The 21,542-nt window shown below is 43.6% G+C and overlaps 1 protein-coding gene across 6 annotated transcripts in view; it reads left to right on the top strand.

Annotated features, from left to right (window-relative positions):
• The window catches only part of LOC127008385 (prostaglandin E2 receptor EP4 subtype-like), a 132,353-nt gene extending 111,726 nt beyond the window's left edge, over nt 1-20,627 (top strand). For all 6 annotated transcript variants that reach the window (XM_050880399.1, XM_050880397.1, XM_050880400.1 and 3 more), the window contains 7 exons: nt 4,293-4,513; nt 11,870-12,027; nt 12,463-12,591; nt 13,411-13,555; nt 13,983-14,255; nt 15,262-15,438; nt 18,227-20,627. In XM_050880399.1, the coding sequence (XP_050736356.1) occupies nt 4,293-4,513; nt 11,870-12,027; nt 12,463-12,591; nt 13,411-13,555; nt 13,983-14,255; nt 15,262-15,438; nt 18,227-18,627 (1,504 nt within the window). In that variant the 3' untranslated portion in view covers nt 18,628-20,627. The remainder of the gene's footprint in view (nt 1-4,292; nt 4,514-11,869; nt 12,028-12,462; nt 12,592-13,410; nt 13,556-13,982; nt 14,256-15,261; nt 15,439-18,226) is intronic.
• Nucleotides 20,628-21,542: the final 915 nt, after the last annotated feature.

Below are 21,542 nucleotides of genomic sequence, written 5' to 3'. Positions count from 1 at the left end.
TCTTCTTCTTCGCCGTCTGCGTCTTCTTCTTCTTCTTCTTCTCCTTCTTCCTTCTTCTTCTCTCCTTTATTCTTCCTCCACTTCTTTTCCCTCCTCCTCCTTCACCTCCACCTCCATCTCCTCCTCCTTCACCTCCATCTCCTCCTCCTCCTCCTCCTCCTCCTACTCTATAATTGTGTAGAGACCAAACAAGTTAAAATTGTCGCCTCTCTAACACACACACACACACACACACACACTCACACACGCACTCACGCACTGTTTAAGGAGAGGGTACACACAGGTAAATTGTCTTCCACAGGTGAGACACGAACTTAGAACACACTCTCTCTCTCTCTCTCTCTCTCTCTCTCTCTCTCTCTCTCTCTCTCTCTCTCTCTCTCTCTCTCTTTTATTTTTTCGTTTTTTCCTTCTGATTTTTTTCTATTCATTCATTTTTTTAGTTTTTCCTTCCATTCCTCACTTTTTCTTTAATTTTCTTTCATTCTTTCTTTTTTTCTTTCTCCTTCTGTTCCATTTTTCTCGTTCTTTCTTTTTCTCTTCTTATTATTTCGTTTTTTCTTTCTTTTTCCTTTCTCTCTCTCTCTCTCTCTCTCTCTCTCTCTCTCTCTCTCTCTCTCTCTCTCTCTCTCTCTCTCTCTCTCTCTCTCTCTCCGGCAAAATAACAAAATCGGCCCCATTCCCTAATTAGTATTCCCCGCCATCAGCAGACTAATCACCTTGTTGACTTTCAGGGAGCAACTAAAACAATCAACGCCCTGACCTTTTTTTTTCTTTTCTTTTCTTTTTTTCTTTTTCTTATACTTTTCCTCTTTTCCTCACACTTTTCCTCTTATTCTGACTCTTCTTTTTGATTTCACAGCCTTCATATTTGTTTTCCTTTTCCTCTTTACATTTTTCTTTTCCTCATACTCGTCTTCTTTTCCTCACTTTTTTCTTTCTTTTTCTCACAGTTTTCTTCTTTTTCTAACACTCCTCTTTTCTTTTCTTTCTTTCTCATACTTTTCCTCTTTTTCTCATACTTTTTCTCATACTTTTCCTCTTTTTCTCATACTTTTCCTCTTTTTCTCATACTTTTCCTCTTTTCCTCACACTTTTCCTCTTATTCTAACTTTTCTTTTTTTTATGTTACAGCCTTCACAGTTTTGTTTTCTCTTTCTCTTTTAATTTTTCTTTTCCTCTCACTCTTATCTCATACTCGTTTTCTTTTCCTCATTTTTTTCTCTTTTCCTCACTTTTCTTTTTTCTAACACCTTTTTATTTCCTCATACTCTTCCTCTTTTTCTCACTCTCTTCTTCCTTTCCTCACACTCTTCTTCTCTTTCTCGCACTCTTCACATTTTTTTATATTTTATTTTATTTTCTCTTTCTCTCACCCTCGACGCAGTTTCCCCGTAAATGATAACAGGGCCAACTATTTTATAACTGCAATGGACGGGCTGATTAATTTTGTCACGCTTGAATCATCCGTTTTCTATTTTTATATATATGAAATGGAGGTATTTTTCGTTTTAATCTGCTGTGGCATTTATTTTCGCTTTATCATTTTAGCAGAGGGAGAGAGGAAGGAGGGAGGGAGCGAGGGAGGAGAAGGGGGACAGGGACGAGGGAAGGGAGAGAGGGAAGGGGAAAGACAGGAAGGAGAAGAGGGAGGGAGGGAGGGGGAGAGACAGTAAGGAAGGGAGAAAGGCAGGGAGGAGGAGAGGGAGGGAGGGAGAGGTAGAGACAGTAAGGGAGGAAGGGCGAGAAGAAGAGGGAGAGAAGGAAGAGGAGAGACAGGAAGACAGGGAGGGAGAGGAGGAGAAGAGGGAGGGAAGGAAGGGGAGAGACAGGAAGACAGGAAGGGAGGGAGGGAAGGAGAGAGGGAGGGAGGGAGAAAGACAGTAAGGGAGGAAGGGAGAGAAAGAGAAGTGGGAGGGAAGGAGGTAAGGAGGAGAGGGAGACAGGGAAGGGGAGAGACAGGAAGGGAGAGAAGGAGAGTGAGACTTTTCTTCATCAATCTCTACTTTCATTTAATCTTACTTTACTTTTTCTATCTCATTCAATCTTTTCTTGTTTACTTGCAACAATAAACTATCAAGCAATCAATTAATCTTTTCTCCCAAGTTTGTTTCGTGCAATGGGATGATCGACTTTCAAAGGTATTTTTACGGAGGTGGCAACACTGTGTTCCTTGTTCCGTCTGTCTGGTGTTAAAAAAAGGAAGGGACAAATGCGTACAGTGCTGCCCTTTACGTAACTATTGCATTAAGGGCCCCTCATTAGTCACGTCACCTGCATCTATGTAAACTTTATTATTTGCTTTTCCTTCGTTTGTATTTCATGTTCCTCGTTTTTATTGATCAGGTGTTTTGGTTATATTGCTTTATCTCACGTCTTTTATTTTGCTTCGGCGTGACTTTTATTTCTGCTTATTTTCTTACTTTTTCTATTCCTTTTTTTTTCTCTACTTTTCCTTATTCTTCTTTTCTTCTTGTTCGTCTTGTTCTGGTTTATCGTTTTCGTTGCCCTCTCTCTCTCTCTCTCTCTCTCTCTCTCTCTCTCTCTCTCTCTCTCTCTCTCTCTAAGGATAAAGAGGGATATGATTAGCTAATGGTGATGATAATGGTGTAAGGATGGTGAGGGGAAGGGGACGAAGAAAGAGACAGACAAGTTACTATTTTAGCAGTAACAACAGATTACTATATTATATTCTAACTCTACGTTGCTGTTTTTAGAGTTGCGTTATTAGCGGAACACAATATCCCGGCCGGCCCTCGGTGAATAGCCTAGTCCTCTCATTTCTCTCACTCTATTTCTCTAACACGAGCTAAGGTTTATCTATATTTTCTTTCATTTGTTTTTTGTCCGTTCCCCTTTCCTTTCTCTCTCTCTCACCCCCATTCATGCATTTCACCCAGTTTAATATAGTCTCCATTTTCTGCTGAGTGCCATATCCGCTGTTCTTTTGTTTATATACATTTAAAACGGTCCATTCAGGTAGATTTAACCGTTTATCTGTACGAATTACCTGGCCTCTCTCTCTCTCTCTCTCTCTCTCTCTCTCTCTCTCTCTCTCTCTCTCTCTCTCTCAAGGTTACGGGAGGGGGCGGAGAGGTCAGGTAAAGGTCGCAATCACGGTCGTTTGGATCATTAAGAAGAAGGGAGGCGTTGGTGAGGTTAGACTTGACACCTGTAATTTAGGGACGAGGTGAAGCTAGGTGTGAGAGAGGGGGGGGGGGGTGTAAGTTCAAGGTGAGGGAGATTTGTTAGCTGCGTTGGTGGTGAGGAATTTTTTTTAACCCAGTATTCCTCTTCTTTCTTCTTCTCCCGCCTCGTCCAGACTGCTACTACTGGGCATCTGGGTGTTCTCGGTGCTGTTTTGAGACATTCCTGTGTTATTTCTTCTGTTTCTACTCCTCCTCCTCCTCCTCTGCTTCTTCCTCCTTTTCCTCTTTTAACGCCAATCAACCTCTCTTCTTTTCCTCCGTCCCTCCAGGTTGCTACTACTGGGAATTTAAGTGTTCTCCGCGCTGTTCTGAGACATTCCTGTGCTATTTCTTCTGTTTTTGCTCCTCTTCCTCTTTTTCCTCTTTTAACACTAATCAACCTCTCTTCTTTTCCTCCGTCCCTCCAGGTTGCTACTACTGGGAATTTAAGTGTTCTCTGCGCTGTTCTGAGATCTTCGTATGTTATTTCTTCTGTTTTTGCTCCTCTTCCTCTTTTTCCTCTTTTAACACTAATCAACCTCTCTTCTCTTCCTCCGCCCCTCCAGGTTGCTACTACTGGGCATCTGGGTGTCCGCGCTGTTCTGAGACATTCCTGTGCTATTTCTTCTGTTTTTGCTCCTCTTCCTCTTTTTCCTCTTTTAACACTAATCAACCTCTCTTCTCTTCCTCCGCCCCTCCAGGTTGCTACTACTGGGCATCTGGGTGTTGTCCGCGCTGTTCTGAGACATTCCTGTGCTATTTCTTCTGTTTTTGCTCCTCTTCCTCTTTTTCCTCTTTTAACACCAATCAACCTCTCTTCTCTTCCTCCGCCCCTCCAGGTTGCTACTACTGGGGATCTGGGTGTTCGCGCTGTTCTGAGACATTCCTGTGCTATTTCTTCTGTTTTTGCTCCTCTTCCTCTTTTTCCTCTTTTAACACTAATCAACCTCTCTTCTCTTCCTCCGCCCCTCCAGGTTGCTACTACTGGGCATCTGGGTGCCCGCGCTGTTCTGAGACATTCCTGTGCTATTTCTTCTGTTTTTGCTCCTCTTCCTCTTTTTCCTCTTTTAACACTAATCAACCTCTCTTCCTCCGCCCCTCCAGGTTGCTACTACTGGGGATCTGGGTGTTCTCAGCCGTGTTCTGCAGCATGCCTCTCTTCGGCGTGGGCCAGTACGCTCTCCAATACCCCGGCTCCTGGTGCTTCGTCAACATCCACGTCAGCGCCGCTTCGCCCATGCTGCACCGCGTCTACACCAACGTCTTCGGCCTCTTCACGCTGGCCAACCTCCTCATCATGGCCGTCTGCAACATCGTCGTCATTAGTGAGTAGAAGATGATGGGAGGAGGAGGAGGAGGAGGAGGAGGTGATGATGGGTTGATGATGGTACGATGGGTGTTTTTTGTTTTTGTTTTCTTTGTTGTTTTCTTTATATATTTTGTTTTTTGTTATTAATATTATTGTTAGTTTTGTTGTTTTCGTTATTATTATTATTACTATTATTATTATTATTATTATTATTATTATTATTATTATTATTATTATTGTTGTTGTTATTCTTATTCTCCAATTCTTTCTTTTCTTATCTTATTATTTTTTACTTTTCTTATCTTATTATTTTTTTCTTCTATTATTTCTTATTTTCTTGTTTTCTTTCTTATATTTTTCTTGTTGCTCTTGTTGTTGTTGTACTTGTCGTTGTTGTTGTTGTTGTTGTTGTCGTTGTCTGTGATATTGTTCTTCTCGTTCTTCTTTCGTTCTTGTTCTACTTAATCTTTACTTTTTTGTTGTTTTTTTCAGTTGTTTTTCATTTTCCTTATTTTCTTTTCCTACTTTCCTCCTTTCTTTCCTTCTTTTCTTTTCCTTTCTCCTTTTCCAGTCATCTCTTTTCCCTTTTCCTTCCTTCCTTCCATTCCTTCCTCCTTTTCTTCTTTTCCAGTCAATCTTTTCTCCCTACAACGTTTATCCCGATCCCTGTTTATCTCCTCATCCATTTTCTTTTTACTTTTTCTCTTCCTTCCTTCCTTCCTTCCTTCCTTTCCTCGTCTTTCTCTTTCTTTCTTTCTCGTAAAACGCCACAATTTGTCTTTAGTTTCCCCTTCCAAGCCTGCCATTATTTCTTTCCCCTCTTCCTCTTCCTTCTTCTTCTTCCCCTCCTCCTCCTCCTCCTTCTCCGTCCCCTCTTCCTCCTCCTCCTTCCCCTCCTCCTCCTCCTCCTCCTTTCTTGCCCTCTTCCTCCTCCTCCTACCCTCCTCCTCTTCCTCCTCCTCCTCCTTCCTTCCCCTCCTCCTCCTCCTTCTCCTTCCCCTCTTCTTCCCTTCGCTAATTCCTCCCTCGTTTATCTTACTTATTAATCTCTCAATCTTTATTAGTGTTTCCCCTCTCGTTTTCTGCTATTTATCTCTTTATTGTTTTATTTTATTTATTTTTTGTTTACTGTTATTTCGTTCTTTGTTCTTGTCTTTTTTTCTTCTTGGTTTTCTTACTTTTTCTTCTTTTCTTCTTTTCCTTCCTCGTCTTCCTGTTCTTGTTCTTGTTTTATGATATTTGTCTTCACTGTTTTGGTGCGCTCTCTCTCTCTCTCTCTCTCTCTCTCTCTCTCTCTCTCTCTCTCTCTCTCTCTCTCTCTCTCTCGTACACTCAAAGAAAGGAAATAATTAGCTAATAATCTTGTTAATTTCATAAAAGCAAGTTCGTGAAGACAGCGAGAGAAAGGGGACGAAAAGACACAGACAAACAAACAGACAGACAGACAGACAGACAAAGGAAATTTAAGGGGTTAGAGAGAGAAAATAAACAACACGGAATGCCTTGATAAATAGCTCATCTGCATTCTCATATCCTGAATCTGTGGAAACCTGTGAAGTATATTATTTGAGTCCCTGATAACAAAGATTCGTATATATTATAAATGCGGATGAAAAAAAAAATAAAGTAATGAATGGATAAAGAGTAGGACTGACTTAGTGACATTTCTTTTATATACGATACTAAAAGACGAAAAAAGTATTACAAGCTAAAATACATAAACACATTGTTAAAATACTACTCATACGATGTTTTTAGTGCATACATTCCCTTTATTTAACTCTTTATTATAGCCTTACTTTGCCTGTCTTTCCTCCCTCCTGCCTACGACTTAAACGCCTTCACGAGGGGGGTAGCAAGACACCTGCTTCTCCAGCCTATTCTGACCTCTCTTTCGGCTACTCTATTAACTATTTTCAGAAGCAACGCACTTGTTTTGTTTGTTTTTGTTTAATTAATCTATACTTTTCCTTTGAGCAGCCCCATTGTTTTGTTTGGTTAATTAATCTAAACTTTTCCCTTGACCAGCCCCATTGTTTTGTTTGTTTTGTATGTTTGTTTCCTCTGTTTTGTTTTCCTTGAGCTGCCTCCTTTAATGTAAAAATATAGAAAATACAAATACTAACCTTCGCCCAGTTTTGCTTCTATTCTCATATAAAAATTAGTGGCTGTCCCGTAGTTAATATTTCCAGCTAAATTATTCGCTCTCGGTAGTCAATGGATGGCTTATTATGGTTCTTATTATTATTTAGCAACATAAATTACTATCTCCTCTAGTATTGATGTGGTATAGAGTAGGTTGCTTCGGGAATGATTGGCAGTAGGGCCGGGGAGGGACCGGTACCGCTACTAATACTAACGGTACCGGCTCTTCGACACGGTACCAGACTGCTCAGTGGCGGTACCGGTGGGCCCTGACAGGACATCATACACGCCTACATCTGCGTGCATCATGACCTCTCAGTATCAAGAACAGCGTTACCAGATTATCGTACTCAGCCAGTGACATCTCAAGTGTAGGATTCACCGACTCAGCACATTATTTTTTTTTTGTTTCTGAGCCATAAATTGAAGGAAAAAAACATCAATAATCAAAACTTTTAACAAGAACTTCAAATGAACATCGTTATTTGTGTGGATACGACAGTTTAGGGCCTGAAACAGAAAATGCGATGTTCAGAGTACGCCAGTCTGGTAAGGTCAATCAAGAAAACTCCACGCTGCACTTACGGTACCACCTGCAACCGGTACGGAGCAATCTGGTGCCGTTATCGCGTTCTACAGCCGTTTCTCTTAGTACTAGGAACGGATGCCGGTACCTGCCCAGCCCTGAGTAGGAATGATTGGTAAAGTGAACATTGATTGGGTGCTTTCTATATGTGTGACTCGTGTGCATCACTAAGGGAAATCTTGTGTACGTGTGTGTTTGTGGGGTTTATGTGTGAGGTTTAGTCTGTCATCAATAAGGGAAGTCTTGTGTACGTATGTGTATGCGGGGAATATGTGTAAGGTTTAGTCTGTCATTAGTAAGGGAAGTCTTGTGTGTGTGTGTGTGTGTCTGTGGGTGGGTGGGTGGATGTGAGGTTGAGTCTACTATCAGTAAGGAAAGTCTTGTGTACCTGTGTGTGTGTGTGTGTGTGTGAGAGGTTCAGTCCACCGTCACTAAGTAGAGTCTAACGATGGCTGTTTGTCGTGCAGTTGTCTTGCTGGAGAAAACCCTAGCTCGAAGAGGCAACTACTATGGAGGTGAGTCATCCCCCCCTTTCCTCCTCTTCCATTCTTTTCCTATCCTATCTTGTTTTTATTTTCCTTATACGGTTCAAGCCTTCTTCCTATCTTTCTTCAGTTTTCTTTAATTCTCTTTTGATTTCTTTATTTATTTAATCTATTCCTCCTCCCTTTCTCCCTTTCTCTCCCTCCCTCCCTCTTCCTTCCTTTCCTCAGTTTTTCATTCTTATATATTCTCTCTTCCTCACCTCTTTCTCTTTCTCTACTTTCTTTTTGTTTCTCCCCATTTTCACCTCTTTTTCCCTTCCTCTCTTCCTTACCTCCCTCCTTCCTTTCTTTCTTCCATTTTCCTCCTTATACCTTCTCTTTCTTATCTGTTTTCACTTCCCTTTCTTTATCTTTCCTTTTTTTTCCCTATTCCTGCTTCCTCTCCCTCCTTCCTTCCTTCCTTTTTCCTGCTTATGTCCTTTTCATCATCTGTTCTTCTTCTTCCCTATCTGTTTTCGCCTCCCTTTCGATATCTTTCCTTTTTTCCCTATTCCTGCTTCCTCTCCCTCCTTCCTTCTTTTTTCCTGCTTATGTCCTCTTCATCATATGTTCTTCTTCCCTCCACTCCATTACCTCCGCCTTCCCATTGTTCTCTCTCTCCTCTCTTCTCTTCTTTATCGCTCATCACTTTCTCTCCCTCCCTTCTCTCCTCTCCTTCCTCTTCTTCTTAACCTGAATATCCTCTTCCTCTTAACACCTCACTTAGCACTCTCTTCCTTCTCCCCTCTTTCTTCTTTCCTCCCTTCCTTCCTTCTTTCCTTATCTTCTTCCCTTTCTCTGTTCTTTCTTCCCTTCTATCTTTTTCCTCAGTCTCTTTCTTTATTTTGTTATACTCTCTTTACTTCCTTCTCTCATTCACTTCTTTATTTCCTTTTTGCCTCCCTCCCTCCCTTTCCTCCTTTCCTTCCTTCCTTCCTTCATTCACTTCTTTCCTTTTAGCTCCCTCATCTTTCTTTTCATTCATTCAATACGTTCAGGCTTTCTTTCTTCCTTCCTTCCTTCATAATCTCTTTCCTTCCAATATATTTTTTTTCCTTCCTTGCTTCTCTGATTATTATTATTTTCTTTTTGTCTGTTTTTCCTTCATCTCCCTCTTTATCCATTCCTTTCTTTATCCATCCTTTTCTTCTTTCCTTCCTTCCTCCCATCTTTATCTAACATTCTTATCTCGCTTTATCTCCCTTCCTCTTCCTTCTCCTCTACTTCTTCCCTCTTTTATTATGCTTCTCTTACATCCTCTTCCTTACATAACCTCTCTCTCTCTCTCTCTCTCTCTCTCTCTCTCTCTCTCTCTCTCTCTCTCTCTCTCTCTCACCATGGTATTCTTTCACACTTACTTCATCTTCCTCTTTTTTTATCCTCTCTTCTTCTTCCTCCTCCTCCTTCCTTTTATCCGCCGTCCCTTTTAGCTCATCCTTCATCTTCTTCCCTCGCCCATTCCTCATTCGCAAGCTCTCACCCTTCATTACTTTTTTTCCCTTCATCCCTTCTTCCCTTCCTTCCCTCCTTCCTTCATCGTTTAATTCACTTCTCTCTCTCTCTCTCTCTCTCTCTCTCTCTCTCTCTCTCTCTCTCTCTCTCTCTCTCTCTCTCTTCTTCCCTCTTTACTTCATTACTCCTGCTTTGCTTGCTTAAGAAAGGAGTATGTCATTCTAGTTGATGGTTATTTTTTATCATCTTCCTTGTTTCTTCTTCTTGTTCCTTTTCCCTTCCATTCTTCCCTTCATTAACTAACTAACCTCATCTATATCTGTTATACTCACGTCTAATTACCTGTATACACAATCCACTAATCAGTACTATATTAAATTACTTTGTCCATCTAACTCCTATATCAATCTTTCTCGATATGGTTTGCCTGTATCAACGTAGCCAACTTGGGCATACATTCATGATCTATGCGTAGCGGTCGACCTTACCTCCTTAAACCATGCATACACTTTCATTTCACGTCTCCCTCCCTCCCTCCCTCTCCCTGCCTGCCCGCCCCTCCTAGCATCCTTCGTCCAGGCTGAGAGGACTTGCCAGCACCAGGAGCAGCATCCCAGGGCAGCGTGTGAGTGCTTAGGATAACTTAATGAGAGAGCTTTGGACGTGTTTACTGTGATCGAGGTGCTTGTCTGTCTGTCTCTGTTTTTGCTTCTGATCTTCCTCTTGTGGTTGTATTTGTTGTTCTTGTTCTTGATCTTCACTTTGGGTCGTTTTCGCTTAGTGTGTCGTGTGTTTGTTTATTTATTTATTTATTTTATTTTAGGGGGAAGTGCTGACCATTATTGCTTTGATTTGCTTGCTGTTGCTGCTGCTGATGGTGCTTCTTTTATTTTGGCGCTTATAACCAAACCATCTATGTTAATCTCTCTCCAGAAGACAAAGGCACAACGCCAATATACATGGTCTGTTCTGGACCTGCTATATACTGCCTTTCCGGCCTAAGTACGGCGTGGGTCGACTAACCGTTCCCACATGTTGTTTTTAGAAGACACATGCCAGGTCTAATAATCTCAACACAGCGCAGACACCGAATATGCAACGCAGTGACCGACGGGACGAATTATCGGGGTCCTGGAGGCACCCTCTTGGACAGGCTTAAGCAGGCGGGCGGTGTTGCCGATGTACTCCGACGCTTCCGCCTCCTATGTCAGTTATTTCCAAAGGCCAAAAAAGGAGATTAATCGGGTTCCCATGACTGTTTATTTAGGTTCATAGTACAGAGGAAGGGCCAAACTACCACCAGGGTCATGAAAGTATCTCTGGAAATGCCCCCAACGCCTATGAGAGCATTGTCAAATATGTGTAGTTGGGCGACGGAAGGTTAAGACTAAACAGGAAGAAGGGTCGCGCGTTTTGCCTCACACCTTCTTTATCAGTGGTTTCCCTCTTCCTTTGTTCGCGTGCCGGCTCGACCGCGCTTACGTTTATTTGTTTGATTGTGTGTGTGTTTGACTGCACTGTTAGCTTCGTTTGACTGGCTGGTTTCGTTGTCTTTGTCTTATTTGCCGTTTTGATGATACTGATCGCTTATTATATGCACACCACCACCACCACCACCACGTACCACCTCTAGTCTCTGAGGAACCACAACGACATACATGATCACTCTTGCCAACACCACTACCACCACCACCACCACGTACCACCTCTAGTCTCTGAGGAACCACAACGACATACATGGTCACTATTGCCAACACCACTACCACCACCACCACCACGTACCACCTCTAGTCTCTGAGGAACCACAACGACATACATGATCACTCTTGCCAACACCACTACCACTACCACCACCACGTACCACCTCTAGTCTCTGAGGAACCACAACGACATACATGATCACTATTGCCAACACCATTACCACCACCACCACCACCACCGTCACCACTGCCAGCACCACCACCACGTACCACCTCTAGTATCTAAAGAACCACAACGAGAGACACGATCACTACCACCACCATACCACCGCCACCACCACGTACCTACCACCTCTAGTATCTAAAGAACCACCACCATACCAATACCTTTCTTTAGATCTTGCACCATACCACCGCCACCACCACGTATACCACCTCCATTATCTAAAGAACCACAACGACAAACAGATCACTAATGCGAACATAACCACCACCACTAAAAATTGTGTTCCCTTTTCTTCAGTGATGGAAATTCGTCTATATAATCTTTTTTTTTTTACTTTAAGGTACCGATATTGTGTTGATTTTAGTTCTGAAGATGGAGGAGGAGGAGAAGGAGGAAGAGGAGGAGGAGGAGGAAAGTGGAGGATTCTGCAAGTGATGGATGCTTCAACTTAATGCATCGGAGAGAGAGAGAGAGAGAGAAAGAGAAAGAGGAAGACTACGTAGATCCAAGTCTCTCTCTCTCTCTCTCTCTCTCTCTCTCTCTCTCTTATCCCGCCAAAACCATTCTCTAACCTATTTCTCTCTCTCCCCTCTATCCCTTTCTCTCTTCTCCTTTTCCTCTCCTTCCTTCACTATTCTCAAACCTTCCCTCTCTCTTTCCCCTTCTCCCTCTCTCTCCCCCTCCCTCCCTACTACACCGCTCTCTAACCTCCCTCTCTCTCCCTCCCTCCCCCTGACAGCCACCCTTCTGTGCCTGCGCCTGTGTCGTCAGCAGTGTTGTGGCGTCAGCTTCTGTCAGCCCCAGCGAACCAACCGTCAGAGGGAGCTGGAAATGCAGATGGTGGTGGTTCTGGTCGTCATTACCATGGTGTTCCTCCTCTCCTGGACGCCCATTGATGTGAGTGTTGGGGTGGTGTTGATGGTATCGGGTGGTAATGTGGTGGGGGTGAGTTTGGTGTTGGGTTGGGGGGATGGGGATGTGGTGGTGATGGTGTTTGTTTCTCCCTTCCCTTTCCTTTCCTCTCCGTTCCCCTTCTCTTTCTATTTCCATTTTCCTTCCTCTATCTTCCATTCTCTCCTTTCCTATTTTCTTCTTCCTCTCTTCTCTTCCCCTTCCCCATACCTACTCCTTTCTTCTTTCTTTCCTTCCTTCCCTATTTTCTTCCATTCATCTTCTTCGCCTCTCAACTACAACTTGTCTCCCTGTCTCAATTCCTTCTTCTTCTCCTCCTCCTCCTTATTCTCACTTATATTTATAGTTATTTGTAGTTATATATTGCTTATCGGGCTTTACTTACTAACTCTTCCCTTCTCTCTCTCCCTCTCTTCGTAGATTCGACTATTCCTGAACCAAATTTGGCCACACCAGACCCGCGCCGATCACTACCAAGACTTGATTGCTGTTCGCCTCACCTCGATCAACCAAATTATTGACCCGTGGGCCTACATCATCTGCAGGAAGGTGGGTACAGGTGTAGAAGAGGAGGAGGAGGAGGAGGTGAAGATGGGGAGAACGGATGGCGAGGAACTGGTATTGGGTTGAAGCAAGAAGAAAAATGGGGAGGTAGATCAGAGAGTAAGGAAGAAAGAAGGTAGAAAAAGCTCACTCTTCCTGTCTTGGGGGTGTCGACCCTTTCTCCTCCCACAAGTGTTCAGTGCCCCCCTTCCCTCCAGCAAAGGTGTCTACTGGTCTAACTCCTTCTCCTTCCTTCTCTTCCCCTCGGCCAGGTGTTCATCCCCCCCTTCCCTCTAGCAAAGGTGTCAAATGGTCAAACTCCTTCCCTTTCCTTATCTTTCTTCTCCCATAAGTGTTCAATCCCCCCTTCCTTCCAGCAAAACTATCTACTGGTCTAACTCCTTCCCTTTCCTTCTTCCTTTCTTCTCCCACAAATGTTCATTCCCCCCTTCCCTCCAGCAAAAGTATCTACTGGTCTAACTCCTTCCCTTTCTTCCCCCTTCCCTCTAGCAAAGGTGTCTACTGGTCTAACTCCTTCCCTTTCCTTCTTTCTTTCTTCTCCCACAAATGTTCATTCCCCCCTTCCCTCCAGCAAAAGTATCTACTGGTCTAACTCCTTCCCTTTCTTCCCCCTTCCCTCTAGCAAAGGTGTCTACTGGTCTAACTCCTTCCCTTTCCTTCTCTTTCTTCTCCCACAAGTATTCATTCCCCCCTTTCCTCCAGCAAAAGTATCTACTGTTCTAACTCCATCCCTGTCTCCCCCACCCCCTTTTCCCCCCAGCAATGGTGTCTACTGGTCTAACTCCTTCTCTTCTCCCCGGCCAGGTGTTCGTGACGAGAGCGTGGCGGTGGATGCGTCTCTCCCTCATGGGCTCACGCTTCCTGGGCCGCGAGAATTCCAGTCACCCGGGCAGCTCCAAGAGGACGCCGCGGCCCCCGGAGAAGCCCATCTACCGGCCCACGTATAAAGGTGTGTGTCTGGGGGGACGGGTGACAACAACAACCCCACCACATTTGCAGATTATCGTACTCAGAGCATAACATTTACCGGTTTCTAACACCTAACTATTGCCAATAAATATCAGGAATTAACTATATTAACGATGAATATGAATGAATCTCGTTATTGGGGCACAGGAGACAGTTTTTTGGGTCGAAAGTCGGGATAAGAGGCTGAGTACGACAATCTGGCAACGTTGATAACCCCGCACAGTCAGTATTACCAACACCAGACCAACATCAAAACCACCTACACCAACCACCACCAACCAACAACACCAACGTCAAAACAACCCACACCAACCACCATCACCGCCACCACCAACCAACAACACCAATAGCAAAACCACCAACACCACAACCACCACCACCACCACCAGTAACCCTTCCCCCAACAGGAGTGGAGGACGACGTCAACGGGGCCATGGAGAAGGGGGTCGTGGTGATGGTGGAAAAGGAAGCCCTTCTCCCCGCCCCGCCCCCCGTCGTAGTCCCCCCGCCGCCCCACGACCCCCTCCTGATGGCCGGGCTGGTGGAGGGCGTGGACACGGGCGTGGGGTTGACGAAGGAGGCGCAGGATGGCTTCAGGGATTCCGGGACTGGCTCACACAACACGCCCTCCACTGGCTGTAGCGACTCTGGAACCGCGAATTGTAGCATGCATCTTCCTGGTGAGTCTTGGGTGTTGATGGGTCATGGCTTTCTTTCCTCCCCTTCCTATCTTCTACTTCTCTTCGTTTTCTCTACCTATCTTCTTCTCCCTTCTTCGTTTCTCTGCCTATCTTCTACCTCCCTTCTTCGTTTCTTTGCCTAACCTACTAATCATTAATCTCCCTTTTCACCCAATCTTCTATCTCCCTTCCTCGTTCTTCCCTTCCTTTTTCTCCTTCTCTTCGTGTTTCTGGTTGTGAGGCGTCAATGAAAAACGTAAATAACTGATAAAAGAAAAGAGGAACAATTATAGATGATAGATAGAAGAGAAGAGGAAGAAAGAGGGATGCTGCTGTAGTTTAGAGAGGGAGAGAGAGAGGAAGGAAGAGACAGAAAGAGAGAGAGAGACAGGAACATCGATAGGGTTATACAGCAACATATTATCATTGCCTTTCCAAGTTACTATACACAAGGGCCCATTTGGTTAAGTTCCCCTTCATCCCTATCATCCTCCTGCCCTACATTTCCCTTCATCTGCAGGCTTCCCCTTCTTCCTCATCTCGCCTCCCCTCGGCCACCCTCTACACAACTTCCCATTCATTCTTCTCCCCTCTTCCCACAGACCCTCGCTTTCCCTTTCCTCCCCTTCTTCGCTTCTTTGCCTAACCTATTGTGTGCATTGATCTCCCTTTTTGCCCTATTTTCTACCTCCCATTCTCGTTCTTCCTATTTCTCCCACCATCTCACTTTCCCGTCTTACAACGTTCTATTAAAGACACGCCAGTTGGTTATCCTGTAGAATCTGTATGTCGGGTCTTTCCATAAACAACAAGCAGGATCATTCTACCACTCTCTCTCTCTAGCTGCGCGTGGCCTTAGTGGTACTCTCCGTCACGTTAGCCCTCGAACCTCCCTTGAGAGTATTTTTTTTTAACAGCTAAGGAGACACTTCAAGGGCGTAAAGAAAAAGAAAAAGCCCGCTACTCACTGCTCCTGAATATAATGAAAATCACTTCTCTCTACCAGCCCCCACAGAGGACAACAACGTGGTGCCAATCCCGGTGTTCACGTCGCAGCAGTACCGCATGTGTGCCGTCGAGGAGCTGAAGGATCACGCCAGACTCAAACGCATCACCTCCTCCGCCTCCGCCCGCGCCGCCCCCGCCTCCAGACCCGCCGCCCGGAGCACCTACGACGCGCCAGGTGAGAAAGCGTACCCGAGAAAATAATGAATCCAGGTTGACAGAAGTAGGAGGAACTGTAAGAATTAATATTATTATAAAGAAAATGACATGTTTTTTTGTTATTTGTTATTCATGCAACTGTTGTGTATTGTCGTTGATTATATTAATGTACAGAGTGGTGTCGTTTTACTTTCATTTTCTATTTCTTCCTTTGTTTGTGATAGAACTAGGGGAAGATTAAAACAGTGGCAAGGTATGGGAATAAAACTACACACACACACACACACACACACACACACGTCACACACACCGGCTGACCCCTGGCCCACTAATGACCTAAGTAGCCTTGCCCCTCAATTAACACCTAAGCATCAGGTCATATAATCCCCATTCCTTAATCTTCATCCCCTCAAAGCAAGGCCCCTCTCGTAAGCCTTGCTCAAAGTCCACTTCTCACGTTACTCCCCCATGGTCTGATCACGCTCTGAGCTCCATTCCCCGGCCAGTGCCTTCCCTCTTCCCTAAGTGAGCCTTGGAGTGTGACGGGTCTTTGTTTTGTTGAATTTATAAGCAGAAAAATAAGACAGATATTGGTGAGAGGTGAATATATATATAAAGCAAAATAAGTACAGAAGAAAAATATAGTGAGTTTAGATCACTGAAAAAAAAAGAAAGATAGTGTTGAATTCTGGAGACAAGTTTTCCAGGTGAGTTTACTAATAATTGTTGCATTATGTAGACAAGTTTTCCAGGTGAGTTTACTACTAAGTGTTGCATTCTGTAGACAAGTTTGACAGGTGAGTTTACTAATAATTGTTGCATTAAAGGGAAAATGTTACGTCATACCCAAATATAATTAATGAGCAGAAAAAAAGATAGATATTGGTGAAAGGTAATTATAAAGTAAAATAAGTACAAAAGAAAAATAACAATGTGAGTTTAGATCGATGAAAGAAAGAGAGATTAAAGTGAAAATATTGTTATGTCACACCAAAATATAATTACCATACATATCAAAGCAATGAGATTTTAAAGGTTAATTGCTAAATGTTCACGTCACTTTTCACATTAATTTCACTTTTTTAAACATTCGGAAAAGCAGCGGGCGACTGTCAAATAATATGGAGGATAAGTCATTGTATACGCCTCTCTCTCTCTCTCTCTCTCTCTCTCTCTCTCTCTCTCTCTCTCTCTCTCTCTCTCTCTCTCTCTCTCTCTTCTTTTTTCCTTCTCAACCTTCCAAGGGCACTTCCATCTCCTATCTTCCACAACACATTCCCTTTTTTCCCCTCTCTATCTCTCTCTTCCTATCTTCCGCGAATCTATCAAGACCTCTCTCTCTCTCTCTCTCTCTCTCTCTCTCTCTCTCTCTCTCTCTCTGAAAATGTTTAAAAAGCCAATTCCGCGCCTCTCGCCTTCCCGGAAAAGATCTATCTGCATTTATCATGGAATAAATTGTATTTCTCTCTCTCTCTCTCTCTCTCTCTCTCTCTCTCTCTCTTCTTAGTATAATCTTCCTTCCCAGGTGTGAGCGACTCTACTGGGAAGCTGTGTGTGTGTGTGTGTAATAATAATAATAATAATAATAATAATAATAATAAATTGTTTATTCATTTGTAGGCAGACTTAAGGCTGAAAATACACAAAATACAATACAATGAGTTTCTTGTGATGAGTAATGGAGGAAGTGGGGAAGGGTGATGTGTGTGTATGTGTGTGTGTGTGTGTGTGTGTGTTGGGGTGAAGGGGTCATGTGATCATGGAGGTGTTAATGGCCCTCACAAGCGTCGGTATCGCACTGAGCCGATATCTGTCCGTGAGAGTTTTGACCGGGACGAGAATATTGTGGTGTCTTGTGAGTCTAGTGGGAGGGAGGGAGGGCGGGTGGGAGTAGTTCTCTATGACGGGGGTTGTGTGTGTGTGTGTGTGTGTGTGTGTGTGTGTGTTCTCATAATATTGCTTTATAATCAGTTTTCCGCTTAGCCACTTCCTAATCTGGGTCTTTCGCGAGGAGGAGGAGGAGGAGGAGGAGGAGGAGGAGGAGGAAGACGAGGAGGAAGAGGAAGAGGAAGAGGAAGAGGAGGAGGGTTTGCATTATCTCCCTTTCCCTCCAATTAGTTTCTCAGTGTGAATATTGATAAGAGAGGAGATAAGCTTTCTCTCTCTCTCTCTCTCTCTCTCTCTCTCTCTCTCTCTCTCTCTCTCTCTCGAATAAAGGATGGTGATGAAGATGAAGTGTGGTGGTGGTGGTGGTGGTGTAGGTGGTGATGACTGTGATAATGGTGATGACGCTAGGAGGAGGAAGAGGAAGAGGAGGAGAAGGAGGAGGAATAACTTGTGGTTTCCTTCTCTCCATCATTCATCTCCACTTCCTCCTCTCTCTTCTCTCCCTCATATTATCCCTATTTCCCTCATACTTTTCCTCATATTATTCTCTTTTTCCCTTTATTTTATTCCCCTCTTCCTTCCTCATACTTTTTCTCCCTCACTCATACTACCCCCTTCTCTCCCTCAATCTATTCCCCTCTCCCTCCCTCATCTCTTCCTCATACTCTCCTCTCTCCCTCATACCATTTCCCTCTTCCTCATACTCTTCCTTTCCCACTCATAATCTACCTTTCTCCCTCTTTCTACCCCTCTCCCTCCATTCCCTATACCCTCGTACTCTCCCTCTCCCTCACACTATTCCCCTTTCCATCATACCAACCCCCCCCTTTTCCCCTCATACTTCCCCTTTCCTAGTCTCTCTACTTCCCTCCCTCACATCCCATCACCCTCCCTCACCTTTCTTCTTCTCCCCCCTACAGACACCCCGCCGGGCAGCTGGGCATCGTGGGCCGGAACACAGGGGCGCCGACACTCCTGGTGCTGCCCACACGACGGGGCGGATGGCAAGCAGTACCGTACCCAGAGCACCCAGACCTTCAAACCCGACACCCACACCCATCACCACCACCACCACCACCTCCACCCACACTACCAGTACACCCACTACCTCCTCCCGCCCTCCTGCCATCAGTATACGCCCCAGGACCCTCGTCGGCTCTGCCCCGATCACTGTACCGAGGCGACCGAGGCTGTGTTTACTGTAGGTGACACTGTGAGCCGGTTAATGGATGGCCGTGGTGCTGGTGCTGCTGTTGCGGGGAGTGGGGAGTACCTCAGGGGGAGTTGTGGGCCTGGGGAGTCGCGGCAGAGGAGTAGTTAGGCCGTGGTGGTGTGGTGGGAGGGTGAGGAAGGGGTGTTGGTGGTTGTGAGATGCAGGGATGGACATTTGAAGGGAAGGGATTGGGGAGGTAAACAGTACTAAGTTTCCCCTCTCCCTCCCTCTGGCTCTTTCCTCGTGAAGGGGGAAAGAGGGAGAGTGACAGAAACAAGGAAAAGAGGAAAGACATTGAGGTGAGGAAAGAAGGAGGGGATAGGAAAGAGAAAGGAGTGTGACAGAGCAAAGGAAAGAAGGAAGGAGGGAGGAAAAAAGAAAGGAAAGAAAGGAAGGAAAGACATACGATAGCAGGATTACCAGTGAAGGAAGGAAGGAGGAGGAGGAGAAGGCAAAAATGAATGAAAGGTATGTGAAGGATGATGTACGATTTCCAGTGAAGGAGGAAAAAGAGACGAGTGAAATAGGAAAGAAAGAAAAGAAGAAACGATAGGTTGGAAGGATGAATGGAAAGAAGAAAGGAAAAAGGAAAAGAAAGAAAAGAGGGAAAGACGGAAAGAAAGGAAAGAAGAGAAAGAAAGAGGGAAGGAAAGAGAGAGAAAGGCAGCACACATACAAAAGCACAAAGAGTTACGGTGCAGGATAAAAATAAGAAAGAAAAAAATGGCATAGTCTGTCCTCAAAGGTGATAACTGATGACCGACTGAAGAATGAAACCTCCGAGTGTGAAAAAGGATGACCACAAACAATGACTTCCTCGAGGTGGCAAAACTGATGACCAAGAGAGAGAAAAAAAAAGAGAAAAAACGATTTGCTGATAAGATTGAAAACTGATGGTCGATAAAAAAAATACTAGAATTGAGGGAAGGGAAAAAAAGGGTGATTTAGTGTGAAGATATGGCATGAAAAATATATAAAAAAGACAAGTGTGCATATATACAAATAGACAAACAAATGAATATGTAAAAGGTTTGCTCTGTCTGTCTGATCCAGTATGAAAAAGTGTGACGCCGTGAAAAAAAATTGAAAAAAGCGAAAAAAATGGGAAAATAAAAAGTGAAAAAGTGTAGAAAAGTGAGACAGTGAAATAGTGAAAGTGTAAAAAAAGTTTGAAAATATTTTGGGAACTGCAAAGTGACGCTCGCTCTCTGGATAACAAACTAGAAAATATATGAAAGTCAGTCTCCTTCCGTCTGTATGCCTGCTCTCCACCTACCCACCTATCCACCTATCCACCCACCTTTTTTTACAGTAGAGGAAACAGTTCAAGGGCAAAGAAAAGGAAACAATAATGGAAAACAAAGCCCACTACTCACTGCTCCTACAAAAAAGTCAAGAGGAGTGGCCGAAAGATAGGTCAGTTTCGGGAGGACCCAATGCCAATGAACTTTGCTATTCGTATGTGTGGTGTGGGTCTTGTGTGTGTCTGTGTGTGTGTGTGTGTGTGTGTACCAACAAGATGTACAAATTTACGTGTTTAAGGCACATAACAGATCACAGTCATATATGTATAGATTTATTTACACGAAATATACATAAAAAAATAAATCAACTTGAAATTCTCACCGGTGAACGCACGATAAAAATGCTAAAAAAAATATGTTGATAACTCTTTCGAATTGTTTAGACGAGAGGAAGAAAAAGAGACACAGAGGAAAAATGATTATAATAAGAGTGTTTAGAGTGACTTGGAGCTGCAGGGAAAAAAAGTGCAAGAAAAATGGTGCTCTATAGAGAAGGTTCCAGTCCATGATAGAACAGAGAAAGAAAGAAAGAAAGAAAGAAAGAAAAATGGTGCTGTTAAGACAAGGTTTCAGCCATTGATAGAGTAAAGAAAGAAAAGAAAGAAAGAAAACAACGAAGCAACAAAGTCTGTCCCAAAATCAACTTACGTCTCGAAACTTAAAAAAAAAAAAAAAAAAAAACTTTAAATACACTACGATGGCCAAAGAGGAAGTGCATAGTTGTATAGTTTTACGTATGTATGTATGTATGTATGTATGTATATGTATGTACTTGTATATATATAAAACTATGATCGTATGTGAGTGGATATTTTATTCTTTCCTGTGTGTGTGTGTGTGTGTGTGTGTGTGTGTGTGTGTGTGTGTGTGTGTGTGTTGCCCTTCTGTCTGCTCTTCCTATGTCTGTGTGTGTGTGTGTGTGTGTGTGTGTGTGTGTGTGTGTGTTGCCCTTCTGTCTGCTCTTCCTATGTCTGTGTGTGTGTGTGTGTGTGTGTGTGTGTGTGTGTGTGTGTGTGTGTGTGTAAAAAGTAAGTGTTCCGGGCGTAGCAGTGAAAGGGAAAGTGTTGAAAAAAGAAAAAGAAGAAAACGAAAGTGAAATCCAAACGACAGTGGACGACAACAGGTCTTGAAAAAGCAATTCAAGACCAAAAACAAAGAAAAAAAAAGAAAGTCACGGGGGATGAGATAAAAGTCTAAAACAAAGAGAGAGAGAGAGAGTCAGAAAACAACAAAAAGAAAAGGTAGGGAGCTGGAAGGGGAGACAAGGAAAAAAGAAAAAAGAAAGAAAAAAAAAGAAAGATGGACAAGAAGGGTGGCCAAACAAAACGAGGTAAATGGAAGAGAGAAAAAAAAATACATTGGCTTCTAAACAAATGGAAATACAACAACAGCTAAAGAAAAATAAATAAAATGAACTGAAATTAATTAAAAGGAAGGAAGGAAGGAGGACCAGACTTATTTCTCGTCCTCCCATTTCCCACAATCTTTACGACAGCCATTCCCTTCGCCTCGACAGCTAAAGAAACATAATTGAAATGAACTAAAATTAATTGAAAGAAGGAAGAAAGGAGGACCCGAGCTGTTGTTTCTCGTCCTCCAAATTCCCACATTCTTCACGAGAGCCATTCCCTTCGCCTCGGTAATTCCATGGGCACAATTATACACTCAAATGACTTAACGCAATGCAGCTCCAGGGGTAATCGTGTTTGTAATTATGTT

This window comes from Eriocheir sinensis, chromosome 37, assembly GCF_024679095.1.
Source record: "Eriocheir sinensis breed Jianghai 21 chromosome 37, ASM2467909v1, whole genome shotgun sequence".
Taxonomy (NCBI): Eukaryota; Metazoa; Arthropoda; class Malacostraca; order Decapoda; family Varunidae; genus Eriocheir; species Eriocheir sinensis.
Note: the sequence above shows the minus strand (reverse complement) of the source record. Positions and strands in the feature narration are given on the sequence as shown.